We start from the raw sequence: 26,773 nt of genomic DNA on the forward strand, positions 1-26,773 counted from the left end.
GAATGGAGGTCATCTTCTTACCAGCGTGTGTCACAGACATCCCAGACCATGTCTACACTCACGTTTTCCCCTCACAAGCCTGTTGTCTTACAGCGTCTATGATGTGCTTGTCCCTGGCTGCAACCACAGCACGTGACATGTATTTTCTAAGCGTTTCAGGACTCTTGGCAGCCCCAATCTCTGCTCTCTGCCCCGGGCAGGGCGACCTCCTTGTAGCTCATGGCTTTTTCATAAAGGCCAATAGTGTCTGCTTCTGATGGAGGAAAATCGCCTTTCAAAAGAATAAGAAGAAAGTGACTCCACCTTCATGAAAGGGAGCGTAGAGCGCAGATTCATGAAAGGGAGCATAGAGTGCAGATTGGCCCTGACTTGTTTAATTCTGTGCTTTCTTTATATTTGGGTATGACACCCAAATCCCCTTAAATCCTTCTCAGCATCTAGCTCCCCTTCGAGTGCAACAGTGCCTCCCGTTAGCTTTCTGGGTACCCTGGCGCGTCACTGTCCCTTGTAGCACTCATTCTAACTTGGCACACCCATCGTTTTCCCTCTTCGTAATCACCATCTTTGCTGTTACCTTAAACCCTGTTGGTATGGCTGTTTCACGTGCTTGAGTGTAGGTGGGACGGAGGCATCGGGAAAGCCATCGAGCACACTAAATTTCAGCTAACTTTCCCACATACGGGTCATGTACCATGATGGCAGTTCAAATGCACGCTGATGGTTGGAAAGAGAAAAGACAAATTAATATTTTAATTCCGAGAGCTTAGGGCATAATTGGACCCTTTGCCAGAGTGTCTTAATCACTTTTTGGCCGCTTTTGAAGAGACGAATCTGACTGACTTATCTCGTAGTTCTTATGCACTAAATTAAATATTTTTGTTAGCAGCCCCTTGTGCACTAAATTAAATATTTTTGTTAGCAGCCCCTAGGATGCTTCGTATAATAAAGCTGAATGAGAAAACCCACATCCAGGTTGCTGTTAAGGGTACTGTTTTTTATAAACCACGAACATGGTGACATGTCTATGTAAACTAACGTATTACGGTTTCCATATCGATATATTCCCCTGTATCCTCTTAATCTTGGGTATCAATAAATATGCATCCAAAATAATTTGAAACTTATTCTGCAGCATGATTTCCCCTACATTTATTTTCACATGTGTATGGCAAAAACCTTAGCTCTGAAAACAAACCCCAAGTTTACTCCCTTTAATCATATTTTGTGTCTCTTTTTTACAAAAAGCGCCCAACTTCTTCCAGTTATGTTTCCTACCAGCTGGAACCATCAATAGCTGGTCTTTCATGGAAAATTAAAGGAAGATTTTAAGAGCTTCCGTCTTTTCTTTTCACTCCTTTATAATTTTTTATATACTCTGATTTGGCCAAAAGGACTTAGGTCTTGCACGAGAATTCGAGTAGATAGCTTCTCAACGTTTCTTATAAGGTGATGGCATCCTCTGGAAGAATGTGTCCAAACTCTCTCCCCCTGGACACGGGACATGGAACAGGTGCTGAGTTCACAGTGACTATGACAGCCCCAGAGCGGCTGTCTGCATGGGCTTGAGGATAGTGTGTTGGAGCAACAAAAGATAAGAGATGTCTCAGGAAAATCATCAGATGTGTGCTACCTGAGGCGGTCGAACCGAAATGTCCACCTTCCTTCCGCCTCTAGTTTCTTGCTTATACCAGGAAGTGTAAGCAAACGCAGCATCCAGAAAGCTCAGCAGACTGCTGTTTTTCTGTCTGCTCTGTGTAAAGAAAAGAACTAATTTCTTTGAGCCCTTCCTAGCCAGTGACTCTCACAGTAAAACATCTTAATATTGTTTATAATAGGTTGGTGGCATTTTGTATAACATCTATCTTGTACAGTAAAACAGAAAATAAATTGGATTTTCCTGTAAACCTTAAACCCTCAAGATTCTGCCCCCTGATGTGTTGAGCTCTATGACGTGCCACGTTTATCTTCTCAAGGCGATGTTCCCACGGTGTTTACACATATTGCCGCCTTACGGTGCGGCCAAGGCACTTGGCCGGCATCTGTAGAAAAGGTGAAAGAGCTTTGTTCTGTTGATTTTGTTTCTCTACAGCTTCCCTGTGGCCTTTGACCCGCTTATTCCAGCAGTTCTCAGTTTTCTTTCCTGTTTCTTCTGTCTCCCGTCTGTCTTTTTCAGAAATGGGGAACAGGGACGCAGCGGGAGCCCCACCCAGAGCTTTGCAGGCTTGGGAGGAGGCAGCCGTGTTTTACGTGCGGGAGGCATCAGCTCCGTTCCAGGCATGAGAGACGGAAAATGAGAAGCTTTTCCAATGTAGCCATTTTCTGAGGGTCTTCTAGATTGTGGGGTGAGGCCCTGGGAAACCAGTGGCTTCTCTGTCGCTTTTAGAAACATGGGTGCTTTTAGACACTTCCCTTTATCCCTCTTCATTTCCCGCTCGGTCAACAGCCTGATTTTCATATGTTATCGGATTCCTTCAAGCAACAGTATAATCTCTGATAATGAAAAAATAATGTGCGTAATTGCCAGAAGACCCCGGAAGGCAGACCAAAAGATCTGCTTTAGGGCAAGCCTCTTTAACACCACCAAGGAAGGTTTTTTCAAAAAAGGTGAGGACTGCCACTTGCCCTTCATGTCTCGGAATGGTTGACATCCATTCTGGTGGGGGCGAGAAGGGTCTGGCCAGCCACGCCGTGTCCCCTGCAGCTCGGATGGGAGCGCCGCCGCCTGTGGGAATGCCCACCTACGAGGCCAGCTGCCCGGGAATGGCCACGAGAGTCACCTTGGCACGGATGACCTTTTGTCAACAGTCTAAAGCAGGTTTCTTTTTTCTCTCCTTTAGGGAGTCACGGGTGCCTTGACGGTTTTGATGAAAGATGCAATAAAACCGAATCTGATGCAGACCCTGGAGGTGAGTGACTTTCTCGCTACGGAAACTGTTGGCAGAGTTTGCGTTCATCACATCAGGTGTGCGTCCCCACACGACGCGAGCGTTTCCAGCCCATGTGGGCCCCCGGGGAGCATCCGAATAAGTCCCGGGTCATCTGAAAAAAGTTAAAAGTGTATGTAAGGATTCTTTGCCTTGGGTAACGCAGTAGAAACATTAAAAACTCCGTATCTGAACAACGTATCTGAATACGTTGGTGAGTTAGGTGCCATGTTTATGGGATGTTTTTTCTGTTTTGCCTCTTTTGGACTTAGCTTCTCATCATCATTATAGGGTTCTTTGGTTTGTTTTTCCCAAGCAAAACACAGAGCACATGCTGAGAAAGGTTTCGCAGAAAGCATGCTGATGCCGCCTTTCGTAAGATTAACCCTGCTCCTGCCCAGGGGGCAAGGAGGTTGGAGGAAAGTGAGCAGAGTCTCCATCCATTCATTCATTGAGCCGAGAGAAAGCTCAGTTTGGGTGCAACCTCCGCCATTGACTGGCCGTGGCCTCGGCCAAGTATTTACTAATCTCAGCCTCTGTTTTCCCAGGTAAAATGGTGATAGTAACAGAGCAGGGTTATCGTGAAGATTCAGTATTCACTGAGCCCATCATGTGGGCAGGCCTTGCCGTAGGAGCTTAGGACAGCAAGTCCCACTCTCTTGGAGCTTGTCCTTAAGTGGGGGGGACGGACGATCGAGAAATGAGTCCATACATAGCATGTCAGCTGGTGGCAAGGACTGAATTAGAAAAACAGGAGGGAATGAGAGAACAGAGAGTGAGGTGGGTGGCGTCCGATGACCAGCGATGTGAACGGACCCGGAGACAGGGGAAGAGCTTTCTGGGCAGAGGGTGACATGTGGCGCAAAGGCCTATGGGCAGGGGTGAGCTCTCCGGTCAGAAGGGCTCCAGCAGAGCAAGAATCTGGACATGAGGCAACATGACGGAAATGGCAGAACCATCCAGAGCTGGAAGGTCTGAGGTGAGGTGCGGAGCTGAGCCGGGGAGGGGAGAACACGAGCACCTTCTCGAGGGGTCTCTCCCTCCCGCAAGTGAGCCCCTTCCTCTCTCCTGGCATTCCAGTGTCGCGCAAGCATGCTCTGGTAGAGGCCGTCTTAAAACAGTCCCCAAACCTGCCAGGATCCAGTGTCCCCACACAGCTGCTGCTCCATTCTCTGCTCTGTCAGGGTCAGACATTAATGTCTATGGCCAGGGTCTCCGTCTTGTCCCCTGGCTCTCCTCATAACTTCAGCCTGACCCGAGCTTCCCCCTCTCCTGGATGCTCCTGTCAAGGTCACCTGTCCCTCTGTGCTACCAATTCTTCCTTTTTCTGTCCTTCTCTGTGTGGTCTCTTCACAAGGTCTGACCCAGCTGATGTTTCTTCCGTCTGGAGCACTTGGTTCTTCTGGCTTCTGGGACACCCCGTGGCTCTGGGCCTCCCACTGTCTTCCCTCCCCCTCCCCCTCCCTGTCTCCTTTGCTGGCCTGGCCTTGGCTCAGCTTCTAAATGTGAGAGGGTCTGAACTCTCACTTCTCCAGCCGTACTTCCCTCCCACTCCATCAGCCATGGGCTGACCCCCGAACTCTTTTTTTTCTTTAAAGATTTTATTTATTTATTTGACAGAGCACAAGCATGGGAAGCAGCGAAGGGAGAGGGAGGAGCAGGCTCCCCGATGAGCAGGGAGCCTGATGTGGGACTCCACCCCAGGACCCTGGGATCATGACCTGAGCCGAAGGCAGATGCTTAACCCGTGGAGCCACCCAGGTGCTCCCTAACCCCCCATCTCTCGTTCTGAATCTCCTGACCTCAGAATTTCAGAGTTGTGGGTGTACTTGCTGAGAACCATTGCGTATCAAACCTGGTTATAAAATAGGGTCTTTGATTTCAAACCCAGTTAGCGGTTCCAGCCAAAATCCTAGGAGTCGTCCCGGAGCCTGGTTCCCTTTCCCCCACCCATCTCCATCCCTGCAGAGCCTCCCTCCCTGACCCGTCTCCGACCCGTCCACTTCTCTTGCCGTCTTGGCTTCCAGTGTGCCCTCCCGCCCTGCCATGGTGGCTGCTGTTAACAGTCGTTCCTCCAGAATCCTCTGTCTGCTCAGCTGCCTGGGAGCTTGAAAACTGAATCGCTCCTGTTGGTCTCCTGCTTAGAGCTCTTGGGTGGTTTGCGCTGGTCCTCATTCCGGCTGGAAACCCTTCAGGACCTGGCTCTTCCCTCCTTCTTCCCTCATGCTCTCTCTTCCTGTCTGGAATGTTCCTCCTGATTTTACTGATTTCATGTGTCTGTCTCCTTCTTGTTCGTTAGGACTTGTGTCCTTTAGATATCAGCACCCTGGAGAGGCCTTCCCGGGCCACAGTTCAACACAGCCCCAGTCACTGTGTCCTGTCACTGTCTTGTCATTCTGGCATGGCACGGAGTGTCATCCAAAAGTTCCCTACTTCCTTGTCCAGGATGGGAGCAGGACCCATCCCACCGGGCTCACCACCACATCACGGCTCTGAGAAGCTGCCTTGCACATATTAGGTGCTCAGCAAACATTTGTTGAATAATTAATGAATACCTATTAGTTTTACTACATGGCTTGTTACCGTGCTGCGGGCTGCCGGGAGACTGGTAGTTCTCAGTTCTGGCTGCACGCTAGACTCTCCTGGAAAGATTGTTTTTTTTTTAAGATTGTATTTATTTATTTTAGAGAGCACGTACAGGAGCGCAAACAGCAGGGGAGGAGCACGGGGAGAGGGAGAGAGAACCTCCCTGAGTGGACTCCTCCCTCAGCACAGAGCCCGACAGGGGGCTCGATCTCAGGACCTGGACATCCTGATCTGAGCCAAAACCTAGAGTTGGCCACTCAGTCCGCTGAGCCTCCCAGACACCCCGTCATAGTTTTTTAACTAAGGACTTAACTCTGCGTACTGTATCAGAGCCATAAATATTGGCTGAGCATCTGAGCCTGTGTGTCTCGTAAAGTGTCTAATGCAGAGTGCTTATCTCCAAGAGTGGTTATCTCGGGAGTGGTTGTCTCGGGGAGTGGTTGTCTTGGGAAGAGTGAAGGGTTTGTGGCGGTCCAGCCCGCCCTGTCACCCATCCCCCACCAGAGACCAGTGTTTGGTGAATGCTGCAGTGGGAAACCCAGGGTCAGAGCCTGGGACCTTGTCCTCCCAACACTGTCCCCGGCCCCGCTGGCGCGCCATAGGCAGCCACAGTCCGGACTGCAAGGGGAAGAGGTGATGGACACTTGAAGGTCCTCTAAGCAGTGTTTTCTTCAGAGCATTTGAAAGGTTTATCTGGGCAGACATGAGAAGCTAAAGATAGGCACACAGGTCTAGACACTAGACACACGCATGAAACTATCCCTCAGCACCTACGTTTGGATTTTCTGTTGCCAACTTTATTTCCCCAGACGTTTGCATGACCTCATCAGGGACCTGTCGTTGTCCCTCCTGGGGACTCTGGAATAAAAGTAAAGAGAGAACTCAGAATGGCTTTGATAAACTCTGTCTCATTCTCAAAGAAGACTTTTCTCTCACTGCCTTTCTTCCCACTTTTGTTCAGCTCTCTCGTCTTTGAAATATATTCAGCTAGCAGCCCATCGTGGTTCATGGGAATTTTCCGTGGCTCCCAGCCTCCCCCCTCCGTCACTCGCTGCCTCCTCCCGTCAGTCAGAGGGCAACGTCTGTTTTCACAGGTGCAGCCAAGGCCTCACAGACACAGACTCCAGCAGCCCCAGCTGGGCTTGGGCTCAAACCCCAGCATTGCTATGCATGGGGATTAATTCCTTCAGATAGGGCTACAGTCTATTCTCACTGATAAAGGAGAACTATAGAAATGGCATTTAAAATGAAATATTGACAGATTTTCTCTAAGAATTAAATCTCAAAGTTTTGATAATTCCCTTCTATCAGAGTCAGTTTGGTTTGTTGTTGTTGTTGATTTTTGCCTTTTTAGTAAGAATTACTCTAGCATTTTACCAGGAGTGAAAGTTTGCTTTGCTTTTATTGTCTCAATACTGACCAGATTTTTAACATGTAAGCCAGCTAAACAATGAGAAAGGCTTAAAACAGAATTTGTAAGAATCAGAAGAACAAGTTTATTATTGTAGATATAAAAATGGGCTATAATGAACGTAAACCTTATATGGTTGTCCTGCTGTACTACACGGTTCATTAATTGTATTGATTTTTATTTGCTTTCTTTAGATTTTTCTTGAAGCGATTGATTTCTCAATGGAGAAAAAAATGCATTTAAATAAGCCTCTTAGACGATCGGGTTTAATTCTATTCTTTTAAAAAATATATATGGGGCACCTGGGTGGTCAGTGGGTTAAAGCCTCTGCCTCCAGCTCAGGTCACGATCCGGGAGTCCTGAGATCGAGCCCGGCATCAGACTGTCTGCTCAGCGGGGAGCCTGCTTTCCCCTCTCTCTCTCTCTGCCTGCCTCTCTGCCTACTTGTGACCTCTGTCTGTCAAATGGATAAATAAAAAATCTTTAAAAAATAAATAAATGAATAAAAGTAAAAAACATATTTAATTTGGGGCACCTGGGTGGCTCAGTCAGTTAAGCCTCTGCCTTCAGCCCAGGTCATGATCTCAGGGTCCTGGGATCGAGCCCGGCATCGGGCTCCCTACTCAGTGCTGAGTCTGCTTCTCCCTCTCCCTCTGCCCGCTGCTCCCTGTTTAGGATCTTTCTGTGTGTGTCAAATAAATAAATAAAATTTTCTAATATATTAATATATATATATAATTCAAAATACTATGAAGTGAGTTAAATAGTTTACTTAATAGTTAGTGAGGCAGCTAATGAGTGCTTTTCCAAAACAATCGTAGGAAATAATCAATCCTTATAGGTTTTTCTCCCTAGTGCAGTATTTAATGTGGAATGACACTGTTGTAGAATATACCAGGAATTTGGACCTTTGAGAGAGTCAAGGTGTTTCTTTTTCTTTGAGAGGATTTGCACACTGAATATGCAGTATTAATAAAAACAGAATGGGTTCAGTGAGTCTTTAAATACCAAGACTCGCCATCTTGGTTCATCCCTCCCTTTGTCTCTGAGGGTTTTGATTTGTCCTTGAATCTCTGTAGGGGACACCTGTATTTGTGCATGCCGGCCCCTTTGCTAACATCGCCCATGGCAACTCTTCAGTGTTGGCTGATAAAATCGCCCTGAAACTGGTTGGTCAAGAAGGATTTGTAGGTAAGTCATTTCTGTTAAATTTAGTTGTCGTAGAGTATGGAAGAAATCTAAACGTCGATGACTGAACAAGAGTGCTATGCATTCTGATTTGAAATATATTCTTTTAGACCCACCTTTCATAGATGGTCTCGATATTGGAAAAGCCCTATGGTCTGGTCTATACTAGTGAAGTGATGTGTTCAAATCATACATTCAGATGTCAGGTACTCATGGGTTTGAATCCGAGCTCTGACACTTGCTGCTAGAGTGATTTTAGACACATTTGAATGACCTCTGAGCCTCAGTCTTCTCATCCATAAAATGGTGATGACAATATTGTATCCAACCTTGTAGAGTTATTGTGAAAACCAAATGAGAGTATTTATTGACTGAGCCAGTATTTATTGAGAAACTACTATGCGCAAGTCATACTACTCAGAGCTGGAAATAACCCCGTGAGGAAAACAGACCGAGCCCCGCCTTCGTGGAACAGACTGCCTAATGCTGTACATAACTAACAGAAGAAGTGCTCGTTAACTATTAGCTGTTATTAGCAGTAGAAATCAGTTTGCTCTTCCTCAAATCATAGTATGTTTTCGTATTGAATGGAGGGGACATTTCCAAGTCCAGCTGTTAGACTTGGAAATTTTAATTGTTAGGACTTCCGACTTTGTGCTGAGGTCAAGGTGTACTTGGTGGTACCTTCTTCTCTTCGGTTTTCGATGGACATTTCCGGTCAGGGAGAGGGGGCAGCTGCCAGTGTTTGCTCTGTCAGTGCTAGCCCCCATCCCACCCCTGAGGGTGACAAAGGACAAACAAATAGCAGGGAGTCTTGGAATAACAGCACCATTTGACATCAGACAGACTGCACTGGCAGACATTCATGTGCCACGGGTAATTTCCACTCGCCATTCGTGCCCGTGATCCTCAAGTCTACCAGATGCTGCTTTCACACTAATCATCGGCCTTGTATCAAACTCGAAGTGAGCTGCTTTACTAGAAAAAATTCTACTGGGCTAAAGAACTTAGCACTGCACTTTTATGCTCAGCCATTCTAAAGTTCGTTCAGGGTTATGGAGGCCTTTTTTAAGAATTCCCTATGGACATGCAGGCAGGACCCAATGGGAATTTATGTAGTTCATTCCTCAAGGTCCATATCGTATAGGTCTTGTGTACTCGGCCACCTGGTACCGAGTCCACTCTGAGAGTGGCTGGACATGCCGTGGAAATGGATTTGCTCAGTTGATCACAGCATAATTGTGGGGCTAATGCACTGGGAGTCTGGGAAGGGCAGGCCCTGAAAAGTTGGGTGCTTATATGAAGGATGGGTTCTCATGCATCAACTCCACAAATAAAAGAGCTTCTAGAAGAAAGCACTCTGTTTTGTGCTGACGGAGCTCTCTGCTCCTGTACAAATCCTTACTTTGTCCATATGTGTTTACAGAGTACGTGTTATTGTGGCAAAGCGTCATTAAAGATATGAGCTGATGGTCCACGCAAAACGTGACCTTGGGAAATCCATTAGTGTCTCGGGGAGTGTCCCTTGTGGACATTCTCAGATGAAAAAGGAGAAAAGAAGAATTGCATGTGACCATGAGATAGAAGCTGTGGGATCCTGACCCAAACTGGAACTGCCCACCGACGGGGGGCAAGTTACTCAGCTTCTCTAGGGTTCAGTTTCCTCTCTTCATAACTGCGATATTTTAATGAGTAGTGTCAAGTGAGACATTGCTGTGTGAGCCATGGTGGACCAGTCAAATGGCAGTGATTTGGCTAATGATTTCTATGACCTCCTCTAGTCTGAGAGGCTGTAGGTGGGGGGGAGAGTTCAGTGACGGAAATCTGTCCACTGCCAGATGGCTTAGAGAGTTAGCTCTAGAGTCAGAGTAATGGGCTCCACTCCTTTCAAACTGTGTAACGTTAGGTAACTTCTTAGCCTGTTTCCTTATCTGTAGAATGGGGCTTTAAACAGGGCTTGCATCGTAGTTTTGAAAAGAGGTTTGAATGAGACTGTTAAGACCTGACACATGGTGAGACTCGGCGACAGCTCTCAGCCACTCCTCGTCATTACTCTCCCCATCGCTGATCCGTGATTAATAAAGGTTAAATTTCCACTTTTCCATTTAGAGTTTGGGGGTAGGTTTTTGGGGGGGGGACTTGTTTTTGTTTTTGTTTTTTTGTTTATGATAGTGATTTTATTTTTAACTGTAGTAGAATACATCTAACGAAATTGACAGTTTTAACCATTTTTAAGCGCACCATTCAGTGGTCAGATACTTTAGCATTACTGCGCAACCATCGCCACCGTCCGTCTCTGGGACTCTCTTCATCTTGCAAAACTGACACTCTGCACCCGTTAGACAATAACTCCCCACTCCCCCAGCCCCTGGCAACCAGCCTTCTACTTCCTGTCTCTGAGTCTGGACTGTGCCCTCGTATGACTGGCTTATTTCACTTAGCATAATGTCCTCAGAGTTCACCCGTGGTGGATCATCTGTTCAGATTTCAGTGCTTTTCAAGCCGAAGCATGCTCCAGTTTATGTATGCCACGTTCTGTTTATCCACTCATCTGTCTGCGAACACGTGGGTTGCTTTCACCTGCCAGTTCTGGTGAATAATGCTGTTGTGAATGTGGTACGCAAATAACTCATTTTATGTTAGTTTTAATGCATAAAGATCAAGCTTCATTTTGCATAACTGTGCCATAGCAGTGACTTGCAAAATACATATAGACTCAAGATCTATAGTGTTAAACTCTCACAAAGGTGGTACCCTAATGCCATGGCTGCATTGGAATGTGGGAAGCAAAGCCAACATCCTGAACTGTGGGAGCTGGGCATGGTCGGGAGATAGTGCTCCTGCCGCCCCTTGTCTGGTCAAGGTTGATCTGTGGGCTGCGTTGGATGAAATTTTAATTAATGTATGGTTCCTCTAAGAATTTTTTTTACATTCCTCTAATCACTTTCAATCATAAGAATAGTCTCATTCTGGCCACCTGGGTGGCTTGGTTGGTTAAGCATCTGCCTTTGGCTCAGGTCATGATCCCAGGGTCCTGGAATCAAGCCCCACATCAGGCTTCTTGCTCAGTGGGGAGACTGCTTTCCCCTCTCCCTCTGCCTTCTCCCTTTACTTGTGTACTTTCTCACTCTGTGTCAAATAAATAAAAATCTTAAAAAAAAAAAAAAAGTCTCATTCTAATAAAAAATGTGGATGCAGCCTTATATAAAAATAACTCCAAATTTCATTCCAATTTAAGTCTCTCCCATCTTGGGCCTGCATTTGGCTAATCATGGGAAGGGAACAGTGGCGTCTTCTCTGTCCCCCATCACTGTGCACTTGGTCTGCCTCTGGCCCCTCTAGGGTTGAAGCTTTCACATTCGATGGTACCCATTCAGCCTCTTCTAGCAGAGACCCACATTGCTGACAGAAACCCTCTGGGCGGTATGAGACCGTCCTGCTGCTCCAGACACCACAGACCTTTGACCTTGACCTTACCATTGGCGGGGGTGCAGTTACAACTCTCACCTGAGTCTCTGTCCCACTCCAGGGGCTGTTTCTCCTCAGCCTGTAAACATCTATGCATCCCCAAGCCACCTCTGTGTCCCTGCCTTAGAGGGGCCTCCAGCTGTGCATGTAAAGCCTCCCTCACTAGCTCCATATCCTTTCCACTGGGATGTGGGCAGCGGGCTTCTGCACACTGATAACTTTCTCTGAAGAAATCCTTTCCTGGTTTCTAACTTGATCAACCCGTTGAAAATTCAAGGTAGCTGTTGGGCTAAAAGATACAGAATCTATTTTCAAATAATGTTTTTGCAAATGCTACTAGGGTTAGCTTCCTCCTTGAACATGAGAGGAATTGACACTGTTTTGGGGGCTTCAGACAAAAGTGAAACCAAAAGAGCCCCATGTTAACATTCTCCCACAGAAATTAAATGCAGTAAATAGAGGTTTTTCTGAAGCCTGTGAGACAATTTATGTCCTTAGAAAAGTCATTGTTTATAGAAGTGTGTACCTCTTAAGACATAAAAAGCTCAAATCCAAAAGAAGATTGATAATTTGGGTTACGTTAGAAAACAAATTCTGTGTTATAAAAGATAAGGATTTAAAAAACAAGTGACAGAGTAGGAGAAATCTTTGCAGTGGTAATAGACAAATGACGAACATTTGAAATATATACAAACCACCAAGGATTATGGATTGATTTTTTTTTTTAAGACAAGCAATCCCATAGAAAAATGGGCAAAGGATTTGAAAGAGTAATTTACAGAAAAAGAGCACTCCGACAGAATTTCTGGGTCAAACTGAAAATGAGCAAACCGTCTAGCAACTTCAGTTCTTTGTCATACCTTGGAGAAGAAGTAACTGAAGATTTATTTAAGTCCTTTGAAATACTTTCCTTTAGCGTACATGTATTGAGCTTCTGCTCTTATGTCAGGTAATAACATTGTGAGAGCTGGGAATCAGAGATACACGACATGGTTCTTAGCTCTAGTAATGTATAATGTGGTGTGAGAGATAAGCCCATAAACAGAACCTCAGTGGTAAGTGCAGTGCACTTATGAGATGAAGTATATTGATCAACAAAGAATCTTAAGAGATGATGGGATTCTCTTAGATAGAATTTTCTCCATACTATGTTTTGTGAGGTATATTTAGTCTAATTTTTTGTTCTATCCCAACACACCCAAGAAGGGAATTATTTTGTCTACTCTAATAATTATTCCAAGATAATGGAATCAATTTTCCATTTAGACTAAAAATAGAGTGAAATTTATTTAATTACAATTGACCCTTGAACGGTTTGGTGGTTGGGGCACTGACCCATCCCATGCAGTTGAAAATCCCCATAGAACTTTTGACTCCCTCACAACTTAACTACTAACAGCCCATTGATGGGTCAGAGCCCAATCAATGACATAAAGAGTCAGTTAACACATATTTTGTATGTTGTATATATTATATACCGTAACCTTAAGATAAAGTAAGCTAGGGGCACCTGGGTGGCTCAGTGGGTTAAGGCCTCTTCCTTCAGCTCGGGTCTTGATCCCAGGGTCCTGGGATCAAGCCCCGAGTCCAGCTCTCTGCATGGCGGAGAGCCTGCTTCCCCCTCTCTCTGTGCCTGCCTCTCTGCCTACTTGTGATCTCTGCCTGTCAAATAAATGAATAAAATCTTAAAAAAAAAAAAAAAGATTAAGCTAGATAAAAAGAAATAGTATTTTTATTTTTTTAAAGATTTGTTTCTTTATCGGGGGAGGGGTGGGGAGAGAGAGAGAATCTCAAGCAGGCTCCCCACTGATCACGGAGCCCAACCTGGGGCTTTATCCCAGGACCCTGAGATCATGTCCTGAGCCAAAACCAAAAAAACTCAACCACTGAACCTACCAAGCCACCCAGGCACCCCAGAAGATAATAGTATTAAGAAAATCATAAGGGAAAGAAAATACATTTACAGTATTATAATATATTTATCAAAAAGAAAATCTGGGGCACCTGGGTGGCTCAGTTTGCTAAGCCTCTGCCTTCAGTTCAGGTCATGATCTCAGGGTCCTGGGATCGAGCCCCGTGTCAGGCCCCCTGCTCAGCGGGGAGCCTGCTTCCCCCTCTCCTCCCCACCTGTGCTCTCTCACTCTCTCTGTCTCTCTCTTTGTCAAATAAATGAGTACGTCTTTAAATATATATATAATTTATATATAGAAAGAAGACTTGTATATAAGTGGACCCATCCAGTTCATACGCGTGTTGATCAGTCAGCTGAAATTGCACAAACTTGTCAGACTAGACCAAAATAGTCCTTGAGAATTTGGGGGGAAATGCTCTGGTCCCCGTGATAGCTATTTCTATTCCTTCTTTAGCCAACAGTTCTCATGCGAGTCCACTTAACCTCCATTCACTGCTGTAAAAGCAAACATTTCTTTGGCATCAAATCCTAATCATGTGTTATTTTTTAAAAAGTAAGAAGAAAGGAAAGGAAAATAACATTGAGTTTCTAGGCTTTAATAAATTATCTCATTTTTAAACTATTTGTAAGGATTTCGGACTTACACATGATCCTTGGTTTTTTAAATTTGCTTTCTGTTTTCTTACTTTGGTGTTGATTCCCATTTTGAATGAATACCTTTCCTTCAGTCTGGAATTCAGCACACACTGGTCCATGCTGAAGCTGGGGGTTCTCCACTGGTGGCTGACCAGCCAGTCCTCCCATAATTAAGTACAGAATTGTATACGGACATGGTTGGTTGGTTGTTTTAAGAAGAGAAGGGCTCCATGGCTCTCATTAGATTTTTCAAAGGGGTCCATGATCCAAAAAATGATGAAGGCCCAGGGTCTTCTCATGGCCTAAGGGATGCCGTGTGGTTCACCAGACTTCCTTTATAGTGACCTATGTGAAGCGTTGGGGGCTTCTGATGTTCCACTTATATTTGACACTTCGCGTCCCCTTCCAAAGTGCTGGTCAAGACGTCACCTGAATTGACCATGAGTCGTCTCCTTGCCATCCGTAGAGAACGCCACAGACCCGACCTGGGCTCCCCCCCTGCTTCCTGGGGACTGACCCGTGAGCAGACCAGTGCCCCGCAGTTCATTTCTGCACTGAGCTTCGCCCTGAACGTTTCCAGATTCGGATTTCGAGATCAGAATAAATAACCGTGGTCATTCGGAGACAAAATTGAGAAGGATTGGGGGGACACAAAGTCTTGTTAATATTTTCATTACAAACGCTGCCGATCTCTGAGCGATTCCAGAGCAGCAGACCTTTGTTCTGTCCTCTGCAATCTCACGAAGCCTGAAATGGTTTGGGGCGGAGGGTGGGGGGGTGTTGTTAGCCTTGTTCTGCAGATGACAGCTGAAGCCTGGAGAGCTTACAACACGCGTCGTCTGTCCCCCAGCCAGCGAATAGCAGAGGATACAACGTCAGGGCCCCCTCTTGCCAAAACCCGTGCAGGAAGACAGTTGGCTGCTCTGCCCACGCTGATCTTCTCATTTCTCTTTAGCTGGTTCCTGTCCACTCCCATGAAAAAAACACCAAGTTTCAGAAGACCGGTCCACAGGGGATGGCCACAGCTTACAATCGTACCAATATGATTATACTGTGCCCATCTGTAATAACATATGCCAATGGCGGTAGGATACTTTTGGGTTTTCATTATTTTTAAATTTTTTTTTTAATTCCATTATACAGGTTCTTTCTTCTTCTCCTTCTCCTCCTAATCCTTCTCCCCCTCCTTCTTTTCTCCTTGCTACTTTAAGAGATGTTTCTCCCTAATACAGTACAAATTAAAATTTACCTTATTGAGTCACAATACCTTACTGCTCCTCCTACTTCTCCACTGTCCTTTTACAAACCGTTTAAATCTCACTCCCTGAGCGTCAGGAAACCCTCCTGGCATCTTCACCCAGTCACCAGCTTGTCTGTTTCCATTTTTATTGCCATCAAATTTTAAATATCCTTTCATTTCGGTAGAAGAGAACCAGACCAAACTAAACATTCCTATAATTTCACCTACCCTTTAAAAAAAAAAATCTGACGTCAAGTGGTCTCCCAGCTTTCTAAGCTGGAATTCTTCCAGACCTCACTCCGTTTACATTATTTAGAAACACAGATCTCAGCCTCTGCTCTGTTTTTGTTAGAATGCTTCCAATTTCTTTTTCTCCAGTGATTGTATTCATAATTAAATCAACGACATGAAGTACAGAGATGCTGACCTTCGGGGAAACTACTCATCACCAGCGGTGTTCTTTAAGCCCGGTGTTCAGAAGCCCAGTGAGAGAAGGTGGTTTTCACTGTCCCGGGAGTTCTGATGTCTCTAATATTGCGTGAGACCTAATCCCGTTTGCCCTTACTCTCAGGGCTGGTCTCTATTCCCCCTCACCTTTCCCCGCTCATTCTTCCGTGTAGAGTCAACCTTTCTCCTTTCATCAGCTCGTCGTCTGTCCTTAAAAAAAAAATAAGTGGGGAAAGAAGGTGAAATATACTGAGCACACAGTATCTAGGAAACTGCAGACTAATACAATAAATGCCTATATTCCCATCACTCACTAGTTGTGTTAAAATCCTAACATTACTATGTATGCTTTAGTTTTTGCTTTTTTATTTTTAAAGATTTTATTTATTTATTTGACAGACAGAGACCACAAGCAGGCAGAGAGGCAGGCAGAGAGAGGAAGGGAAGCAGGCTCCCCACCGAGCAGAGAGCCCATGCGGGGCTTGATCCCAGGACCCTGGTATCATGACCTGAGCTGAAGGCAGAGCCTTTAACCCACTGAGCCACCCAGGCGCCCCTGTTTTTTTTTTTTTTTTTTAAATGAAACATCAGACACAGAGTTGAGGTCCCTGTGAATCCCTCCCTGATTTCATTCCCTTGTCTGCTTCTCTAGAGGAAGCCCTATCCCAGTTTAGGGATTATCATTTCCAGGCATGGTTTGTACATTCATTCTGTAAGTAGGTCTCCACAAAAGTTCTACAACAGAGATTCCTGGACCTTCTCTGTTCATGTCGTGTCTCACCAATGATTTCCTAAGGCATATGAGGTCAAAAGAAATACCTAAGACGCCGGTTTATTAAGTGGTTAGGTCCGAACAACTTCATGGATATTTATGTCTTGACACCTTAGTAGCTGTCTGGAAAAAAGAGTGCATATAAATGGAAAAGAAAGCTATTATTTCATTTTTAAATAGCCACCATAACTTATTAACGAGATGTGTGTCCTCGTTGGGCACTGAACAACTTTTCGGTCCTTGGGATTGGCCGATGCTTTGAAGATCATCGCCTGTTCCCCACTGGCTTTCACAGCATTCTTGCTCTTACTGTAGCAACCGCCAAAAATGTGGCTTCACAAATATATGATGTCCTTCAAAGGACTGCAGGGCGATGAAATGGAAACCATGAGCTACCTTGGAGTGGTCAAACCTGCAGGCTCTACAGGTATGGAGTGTTACCGAGCTTCCCTCCAAACTTGAAAACACCCCATGGCTCAGCTAGGTTCAGTGCAGTGGCTCCAGACAGCTCAGCACATCCATCTGGGAACCACAGATACGCAGCATGTCTCAGTAGCATTTTATGTGTTTTTAAATTTTATGCATTAATAAATCTTACTATCTTCATTGTGCTCCCAGAAGGGCCAGCAAACTTCTTCGTAGGCGTCGTGAGTCACAGCATCTCTGTACAGATACTCAGACACAAAAGCAGCCACAGGGAAACCCGAAAACACAGGAAGGAGGTCGTGTTCCAATAGATTGATTTGAATTTCACCTCATTTTTGTATGCATGTGAACTATTGTTCCTCTTTTGTTTTTTTTTTCCAAACATTAAAAAATGTAAAAAAAAAAAAAAAATTTACAGAGAGTAAAAAAGTTGCAGGCCACCCAGAAGCAGGAGGCAGGCCATTTCTGTTTGACCGGACATTTTCGCGTTTATCTGAGTAGCCGTGATCAAAGAACCTGTAGAGAAGCCTTCCTTAGCATAAGCATAACCACATGCATTTGTGCGCTCCTCCTTCAGGGGCCCTGAGAGTCCCTTTTGGCGTTCTGTTGCAGATAATGCTACCAGGAACATTCTAGTTGGTCTCGCTGACAAGATGAGCACAAGTCTCTATGCAGAAGCCTTCGAGGCTCTGTTCCCGGGAGTGAGGTGTTAGGTTATGTTCGGATAATGAACACTTGGCCATTTTGTGATACAATTATCTCCCCACGCATGCCTTGTCTTTTAAATGTGTTCATTGTACCATCTCCTTTTCCATCCTTTCCCTTTGTGACTTCTGCTTTTGGAACGACCATCTATATTAGCTTATAAAATGTGGCCTCTTAACATTTAGGCCTTTAGTTATCTCAAAATTGCTGTTTGTTTAGGGAGGCCCTTTCCCGAAGTCGTACCATTTGTGAAATTTTTTCCTCCTCCGTGATTTTTTTTTGGAGGTGGCTGTGAGCCCCAGCCCCCCAAAATTAAAACAAAACAAAAATGGGCCAGGGAGGTTCAGGAGATGTAAATCTGTCAGGAACTCAGCTCCCCTCCTCCCGTGCCCTGTTAAAGGCCACTGCCAGTGGTGGGGCCTGCACCTGGACCTGCTTCCTAATCCACCTGCTTTGGTGGGACGAGGGTCTCCCTCCTACTTTGCCTCCCCAGGGAAGTGCAGTGGAACAGATGGCTTCTGAGCCAGAGCCCAGGGCTTTCTGCAAGAAGGGGATCCACGCATCATCTCCCCCCTGACTAAACCGCCCGCTGAGACGCTGGACATGTCTGGGCAGTGGTACCTGGTTTTTGGAGAAGTGAAAAGCTATCCTACTGCCTGTTCTGACCCTGTGCTGTCTAGTTCTGAACATTTGTCATAAACGGTCCCGTGGACTTCTGAGAAGAAAGGGCTTAATTTTATGGCCTGTTTACCTTTCTGTTTGACAAGACACTTGGAATAACATTATCTTAACTTTTGCAATACTTTCAGTTTATCTTTTTGATTTTTATTTGTATTGTTGATATGGTCTCCAAATATAAATCAGTCCAGAAGTGTTTTTGAGTTAAGGAATAAAGAACCTTCACTATTAAAGATGCCAGAAGCTTCAGGTGTTTATGTTCTAGCTTGTCAGAAAAAGGAGTACATAATAATACCAATTTTCTAGAACTGATTTGCAGAAGAAGAACACAAAACATTTATCCCCTTTCTTGTAGTAAAGCAATTGAAGAGTTTTTCATTAGAAGCCTAGTTTCTGTTTGTTTTTCTCCGTGGTGCATTGGGATAGTAAATTATGAGGAGCCATGGCCCCCCCGACCCCGTTTCTCTGCCTCCCCCCGAAGTCCCCCCCCCCCCCCCAAATTTTGCGTATTGAGGACCAGACTTTTTAGTTATTGCCACCAGCTTACATATGTTTTGTATGTATCAACACTCTTATTAAAATTTTTTTGAGGGGCACCTGGGTGGCTCAGTGGGTTAAGCCTCTGCCTTCGGCTCAGGTCATGATCCCAGGGTCCTGGGATCGAGCCCCACATCAGGCTCTCTGCTCAGCAGGAAGCCTGCTTCCTCCATCTCTGCCTGCCTCTCTGCCTACTCGTGATCTCTGTCTATCAAAAAATAAATAAAATCTAAAAAAAAAAATTTTTTTTCGGCTCAGGTCATGATCCTGGAGTCCCGGGAATCGAGTCCCACATTGGGCTCCCAGCTCCATGGGGAGTCTGCTTCTCCCTCTGACCTTCTCCCCTTTCATGCTCTCTCTCTCTCTGTCTCCCTCTCAAATAAATAGATAAAATCTTTAAAAAAAAATTTTTTTTTTGAAACTTAGAGACAGGATTTGTTAATTAACAATCACCAGATACTACAACCTGATCTTTCAGGGTTTTGGTGGAATTAAGTTAGACTAATATTCAATTACACTAATATTTTTTGGTTCCTGTTTTGGCTGGGAATAGTTTTTAGGTCATTTTCTGCTACGGACGCTGAAAATCAAGATAATGGAGATGATTTTCCACAGAGCAGCCACATAGATTAGATTGCCGGCTCCAGCTGCCTGGATTGGTTGGTTGGTTGGTTGGCTGGTTTGGTTTTATTGAAGTGTAGTTAACATACAGCGTTCTGTTAGCTTTAGGCATACAATATAGTGATTAAACAATTTTATATGTTGCACAGTGCGCCTCACAATAAGTTCACTTCTTAACCCCTGTCACCAATTCCCCCCCCCCCACCGACCCACCTCCCCTCCGGTAACCACCACTTCATTCTCTATAGTTAAGAGTCTGTTTCTTTGTCTTTTTCCTCCATTGTTTGTTTCGTTTCTTAAATTCCACTTACGAGTGAAATCATATAGTATTCATGTTTCTCTGACTGACTTCACTTAGCATTATAGCCTCTAGGTCCATCCATGTTGTTGCAAATGGCACAATTTCATTCTTTTTGATGGCTGAGTAATACTGCGTTGTGTATATCATACCTTCTTTACCCTTCCACCGATCGATGGACACTTGAGTTGCTTCTGTTATCTCTGTAATTGTAAATAATGCTGCAGGAAACCTAAGAGCACACGTATCTTTTCAATAAATATCCAAAGAAAACTAAAACACTAATCCAGCCGGCTATGTTTGAATTGTCCTCTGCGGTGTGCTGGATGTGTCCTTGGGTAGGTCACTTCCCCTCCCCAAATCATGGTTTCTCCGGTGCCTATCACAAGGCTTGTTCTGTGGGTGACGGGCAGTAATGCTGGGAAAGTAGGGGCCCAGACCCACAGGGAACTGTGGATGTCAGCTTCTAGTACCACGTTAAGATGCTAAGGATCTTTACTTTTTAGATAACTCCTCACAAATACGAATTCATTTTTCAAGTAAAGAATAGCTGTGTGACGACACTTGGGGAGACTCATAGAAGGATTTGAGTTCTGCCGATGGGAAACACTATTGCTTGTCGCCCTCCTCATACAGAGGCGTCCAGAATGATCCACACGGGGATCTAAGAGAATTGGATTGCTTCAGATACCCTCCTTTTGGGTTGAGGAAATCCTTCTAGAAGGCCTTGTTCGAAATGCTCTGTGGTTACCCGGGAGAAAGCCGGATGCCCCGGAGCCCAGCAGATCCTGGGTGCCTGACATCATTCCAGCCCATCTCCCTGGCTTGCCTAAGCCTTGCTCCACTCTGGAATGCGAAAGAGCTCAAGAAACTTAAACTCAAAAATTGTTGAGAAACAATGAGGAGAGTCTTCGCAGTGGCATTAAACATTAAAATTAAAAACATATGGTCTGACATTCAACTGGCATATTTAACATCTCAGATACACTCTGGTGCCAAAAGGGAGGCTAATCAAAACATGAGCGATTCGGCTTCTTATTCGGGAAAGACCATCACTGCCAAGGGGAGAGAGGCAGGATGCAAATCGTTTTGCGATCTGGAAAACTAGAATAGCGAAGTCGTGCAGTATCTGCTACTTTGAGCCATCTTGCTGTGTCAATCCGTCCAGTTGTCTTGCTTTTATTTCCCAGGGCGCTTGTGTAAGAATTTACCTAGGGGGGATTGTAAATCTCTTAGGAACATCCCACCTATATGTCATATACAACAAATGCCTTTTGGTTTGTTCAAGCAAATACTCTAGTCATTATGGAGGAGTCAGAAACTTGTCATAAGTAGAAAATTCAAGTCATATCCCGTATGTGCATACAGATATTTCACATTTTGTTGCAATACTGCCCTTCTTCTCTGCAGGCTTCCTTGTAAAGGACATCGTAACCCTATTGAGAGGAGTTACCCACTTTTATCTATTTACGTAGACCTTGTAGAGGCTCTGGGTTCCACCACTCTCCTGAAGGAAGGCCGTTCTCCAGACTGTTTCTCCTCTTTCCACTGCGTCCACCCGCACTGTTCCCCACCGTGTCCTCTCTTCATGGGAAATTTGTTCTTTCTGATGCTCTGATGGTCAGTTTTAAGCTTCATCCTGCTCAGCTCTTAGCCACGTCGAGGGGGTCTTCCCTTCCTTAAAGCTCTCCCTCCCCTGGGTCTCCTCCCAGCCGCTCTTTCCCGTGCTGTCCCTTTACAGGAGCGCCCCCTCTGTTCACGGCTGTGTCCCCAGCTTCTCCACAGATAATCCATAAATGTCTTCCCAGTTCAGAGAACGTCGCAGAGGCAAGGACGGGAGCAGTCCATAAGTTTTTCATCACAGGGCACGAGAATTATAAACCCGGGTTCTAGGGAGAGCCCTGGTGGAAATTCTGTCCTTACCAGCTTAGTGGCTGGGCAAGTGTTCTGGCCAGTGCGTTCTCATACTTAACATGCCCCTTCCCTCTTTTTGTAACGAGCACTTGACTGTCCTGACATAAAAATGAGATCGACTGCAAACTTCTACATACAATTTCAGAAAACAATATTGTGCTAGTTTCGATATGAAAGTATTTTATGATACCACAATAGGTACTGGTGAGAAGAAGTACTTTAATTACATTAGAAGACATTCCAAGTGGTCGGGTATCTGCGCACATTTACGAGACCGAGTGCACGGGGCCGGCATGAGTGCAGAAGGATTGGGTGGTGTTGGCTGCTCAGATGTCACAAGTGGTTATTGGCATTGGTGACCTGATCTTCTGCAAAAGTACACAACTCGTGACAAAGTTAAGGCTACCCTTTCTTCAGTGTTCACTGTTGTTTGCATTCCTTGAAAAAATGGGTACCTATTGATAGCTTGAAAAAAATTTTGTATTTCTATGTAGAAGAAACTAGGGGGAAGTTCTAGTCCCCTGCAAACATAAGCAGGTTTTTCAACTACAAGGGTGCCTGGAAGCACGATCCTGTGGGCAGGGGACAAATTTTTGTGGGACCACCGTGCATGTTGCAGGACATCCGACACCCTGGCCCCACCCACAGCTCCTCCCACTCACTGAGACAACCAGGTAGACCCCCTAGGGGATACACCTCTGTTGGGCACTGACACCCCTCCCGCATGTCTGTTCTTTCATCTGTAAAGCCTGGGAAAACTGTGCATCGAAAGCACCTGGGCAGTTCCTGGCATGGATAAGTGTTTACTCCCAGGGACCAGAGTTCACCTTCCTTGAGGACCTGCTGTGTGCTGGGCGCCCTCCTGGGAGCTTTATACATGTTACTTAAGTTCATATATTTTATAACAACCCCAGGAGATAGTTATCAGGATAACCTCCTATTACAGGTGAGGAAATGGAACATCAGAGTGAGTCAGTAGTTTGTCCGAAGGCAAACAGGTCGTGCAGTGGGGATCAGAGATTTGAACCTAAGTCCTTGGCCCTTGAACCTGAGAGCCTGGGCTCTTCCCATTGTGCCTTACTGTTTCCTCGGTGGTCGCCGTCATTCCATGTCTCATCATAGGGCCTCTGCAGAGCTCCTAATGGGCACGAAATGTGCTTTGAATGAAAAATTATTAATACACATGAGTTGGCTCAATGACTTACCTGCTGGCCACCGAGTTTGCATTCCCACTAGGCTTTTGATGGTGAAGATAGGCATATTTGCCAGGTAGTTTGTTGAAGCAGGATTTAAATAAAGAATAATTAAATAAAAAGAGTAAAAAGTTTGGAGAAAGTTTTGAAAGAAGTTTTGAACTTTAGGAGTGTCCAACCTAACCTCAGCTGTTTTACATTTACCAAATGCCAGTTTATTTTCAGTGAGATATCTAGCCCATCCCCACTCAAGATTTATGCCTATTCTAGATAACGTTCCTAATATAATTGTGCCTGCCACATAACATGTGGAGTTAGAATAGACCCTTGTCAAGACATGTTCTACAGAGATTAGTACTATGAAAGTTAACATGAAATGACTATAGAATGTGGTCGAGATTAAATTTGAGGTTTGAAATTCACAAAATGCAAGGCTTTTGCAAGGAGATACTAAGCTCCAGTGTGCAGTGAATGACTTCTAAATTTCCCTTGTGTGACTGTTGTTTTACCCCATCCTGCCCGAGAACTTTCAACCTAAAGAGTCAAATTACCCTCGCCTAATATGTAAATTATAGTTTACAAAATTGTAATTCCATGAGGTTGTTTTAAACTTTTCGCAATGTTTGGTGTAATTATAATATTGTACTGTTCTCATTCGAAGAAAGCAGTAGAATTGCTGGCAAGGAATATTAGGAAACCGTTAACTGTTAAAGAAACAGTGGAGCCTTTTGTGGACCTCTTCACATCTTTCGGGGGCAGAGGAAGACACGTTATTAGCATTTTCTAAAACCCTCCTCTCTTACCAGTTTCAGCCATAAAGTTGTTTTATCTATTAATACTTTGGTGGTTTTTTGTGTATTTTTTCTTTAAAGATTTTATTTATTTGAGAGAGAGAGAGAATGAATGACAGAAAGAGCACAAGTGGGGAGAGGTAGAGGCAGAAGCAGGCTCTACTGAGCAGGGAGCCCGACTCAGGCCTCGATCCCAGGACTCTGGGATCATGACCTGAGCAAAAGGCAGACGCTTAACCCACGGAGCCACCCAGGTGCCCCTATCTATTAATACTTTGATATAAGTAATACCAATTTTTAAAAACTACCCAAGATTTAAAAGAATTACAGTTGATTGCAAAATGTTTGAATATCGTGTTCAAAATAAAGCAGAATAGGGACACCTCAATGGCTCTGTCAGTTGGGTGTCTGACTCTTGATCTCAGCTCTGGTCTTGATCTTGGGTGTAAGTTAGGGTCCAACATTGGAAAGAAGGAAGGAGGGAGGGAAGGATGGATGGCATACTCAGAAACATAACAAGAATGCTGATCGCCACTATTACTTATCATTATTCGGAGAGTCCTAGCCAGTGCAGTAAAACAAGAACAATAACAAAATATTTTCAAAATTGAAAAAGAGGAGACTAATATTCATTTATATACAGTATGATTCTATCATTAGAAAATTGAAGAAATTTATTTTAAATAGTAAACATTTTGGCTGACGAGTTGGATGCAATATAAGTATGTAAAAGCCAATGCTTTCCCTCTATATCAGCAATAAAAAAATTTTTTTAATTGTATTTATTTATTTGACAGAGAGAAAGGGAGAGATCACAAGTAGGCAGGAGGCAGGCAGAGAGAGAGGAGGAAGCACGCTCCCCGCTGAGCAGAGAGCCCGACACGGGGCTCGATCCCAGGACCCTGAGATCATGACCTGAGCCGAAGGCAGAGGCTTAACCCACTGATCCACCCAGGTGCCCCAAGAATAGAACAAAAATTTGGAAGAGTAATATGGCTGACCTACCTCTCAATATCAAAACGAGGTAATGCTGCCACAATATCAGAGACAGACAGAAAAGAAATGATTCCAGAAGTACCCTCTGGAGTGTCCCTAAATAGACTTATTTCCTTATATGTAGAAATTAATGATTTGATAAAGGTGACATTCAAATTGGTGGCTAATGGATGGATTAATGATTAAATGATGTTTGGACCGATGGGTATTAATTTTAAAACACAGACTTCAGGGGCACCTGGGTGGCTCAGTCGGTTACAGGTGTGACTCTTGGTTTCAGCTCAGGTCATGGTCCTCAGGGTCGCGGCCTTGAGCCCAGAGTTGGGGAGTCTGCTGGAGATTCTGTACCTGCCCCTCCCCACCCCCATCTCATGCATGTGCTCCCTCTCTCTCAAATAAATAAGTCTTTTTAAAAACCCACAAATATCTGTCGCACAGTATTTTCAGAATAAAAATTTTAATGTGGAAATTAAAACTTAAAACTTCAAGGCACCTGGGTGGCTCAGTCGGTTAAGCCTCTGCCTTTCGCTCAGGTCGTGTCTCAGGGTCCTGGGATCAAGCCCCACATCGGGCTCCCTGCTCAGTGGGGAGCCTGCTTCTCCCCCTCCCTCTGTCTGCTGCTCTCTCTGTCTGTAAAAATAAATAAATAAAACAAAACAAAACAAAAAAACTTTCAAGATAAAAGCAGAAAAAAAAGTTAGTGTTATTGGTGTAACATCAAGGTTATTAAGAAAAGATTTATGTGACACATGAACAGATGTTCATGATGTATACAGTAAAAGAAACAAAGTTATAAAACAATTTTATAATCTCATTTTTAAAAATTTTACAGTGAGTATCTGTACTGTATTTGCAATGAAAAGGCATAGAAAATGTATAGCAAGGGCGCCTGGCTAATTGACTCAGTGGAGAGTGTGTGACTCTTGATCTTGGGGTCATGAGTTTGAGCCCCATGTTGAGGGATCTTTTTATAAAAAAAAAGATACAGGGGAACCCGGGTGGCTCAGTTGATTAAACATCCGCCTTCAGCTTGGGTCTGGATCCCAGAATCCTGGGATCCAGCCCCAAGTTGGGTTCCCTGCTCACTGGGAAGTCTGCTTCTCCCTCTTCCTCTCTCCCTCACCCCCACTCATGCTCTCTGTCTCTCTCAAAAATAAATGAGTGAAACCTTTAAAGTAAATAGATAAAGATACATATCAGATGATTGCTTTTATTTCTCTGTGAAAATGAGGTCATGGCAATTTTTACTTTATACTTTGTTTTTTCTGGTATTCTTGAAACTTTTATAATTAGGCTCTGTTAGTTACCTAATCTTTAAAACAGGAAGAGTTGACTTGAAACACCTGAAGTCATTCGACATGCAGAGTTAGGGAGAAAGGTGTTCTAGGCAAAGCACACAGAACAAGCCAATGGTTGTAGATGGGAATGTGTTGGTGGATTCTGGGGATGGTGTAATTGGTGTCTTTTTTTTTTTTTTTTTTTTTAAGATTTTATTTATTTATTTATTTATTTGACAGGTAGAGATCACAAGTAGGCAGAGAGGCAGGCAGAGGGAGAGAGGGAAGCAGGCTCCCCACTGAGCAGAGAACCTGATGTAGGACTCCATCCCAGGACCCTGAGATCATGACCTGAGCCGAAGGCAGCAGCCTAACCCACTGAGCCACCCAGGTGCCTTGTGTAGTTGGTGTCTTAAGACTTGGGTGGGGGTGGTGAATCTCATAGTTAGAGGAGGTCATTTAGGAGGGGAATAAATGCTAATCCAAAATGTTGTGCTTGCGATTAATACTGGAGAAAAGTTGACAGTTTTTAAATAGTCTCTCCAATAAGAAGCCTGAGAAGATGGCTTTTGAGACAAGCTGTGAAGAATGGTTAAGATGTAATCCAATAAACAGGACAGAGAGGGCAGAAGTTACATGTTCGAGGAACCCCGGTTAGTTCAGTAGCCCAGAGACACATGGCAGAGAAGACAGATTGGAGGTCTATTTCAAGCATCCTTACAAGTCGTGGAGAGGAGTCAGTACAGTTTCTAA

The 26,773-nt window shown here is 44.6% G+C and overlaps 1 protein-coding gene across 1 annotated transcript in view; it reads left to right on the top strand.

Annotated features, from left to right (window-relative positions):
* MTHFD1L (methylenetetrahydrofolate dehydrogenase (NADP+ dependent) 1 like) overlaps window positions 1-26,773 on the top strand; it is a 183,700-nt gene that overhangs the window by 68,490 nt on the left and 88,437 nt on the right. Inside the window, exons 19-20 of the mRNA XM_032836357.1 lie at window positions 2,838-2,906; window positions 8,001-8,112. Coding sequence (XP_032692248.1) covers window positions 2,838-2,906; window positions 8,001-8,112 — 181 coding nt within the window. The remainder of the gene's footprint in view (window positions 1-2,837; window positions 2,907-8,000; window positions 8,113-26,773) is intronic.

Source organism: Lontra canadensis, unplaced genomic scaffold (genome assembly GCF_010015895.1).
Source record: "Lontra canadensis isolate GAN:19392208 unplaced genomic scaffold, GSC_riverotter_1.0 scaffold92, whole genome shotgun sequence".
NCBI lineage: Eukaryota > Metazoa > Chordata > Mammalia > Carnivora > Mustelidae > Lontra > Lontra canadensis.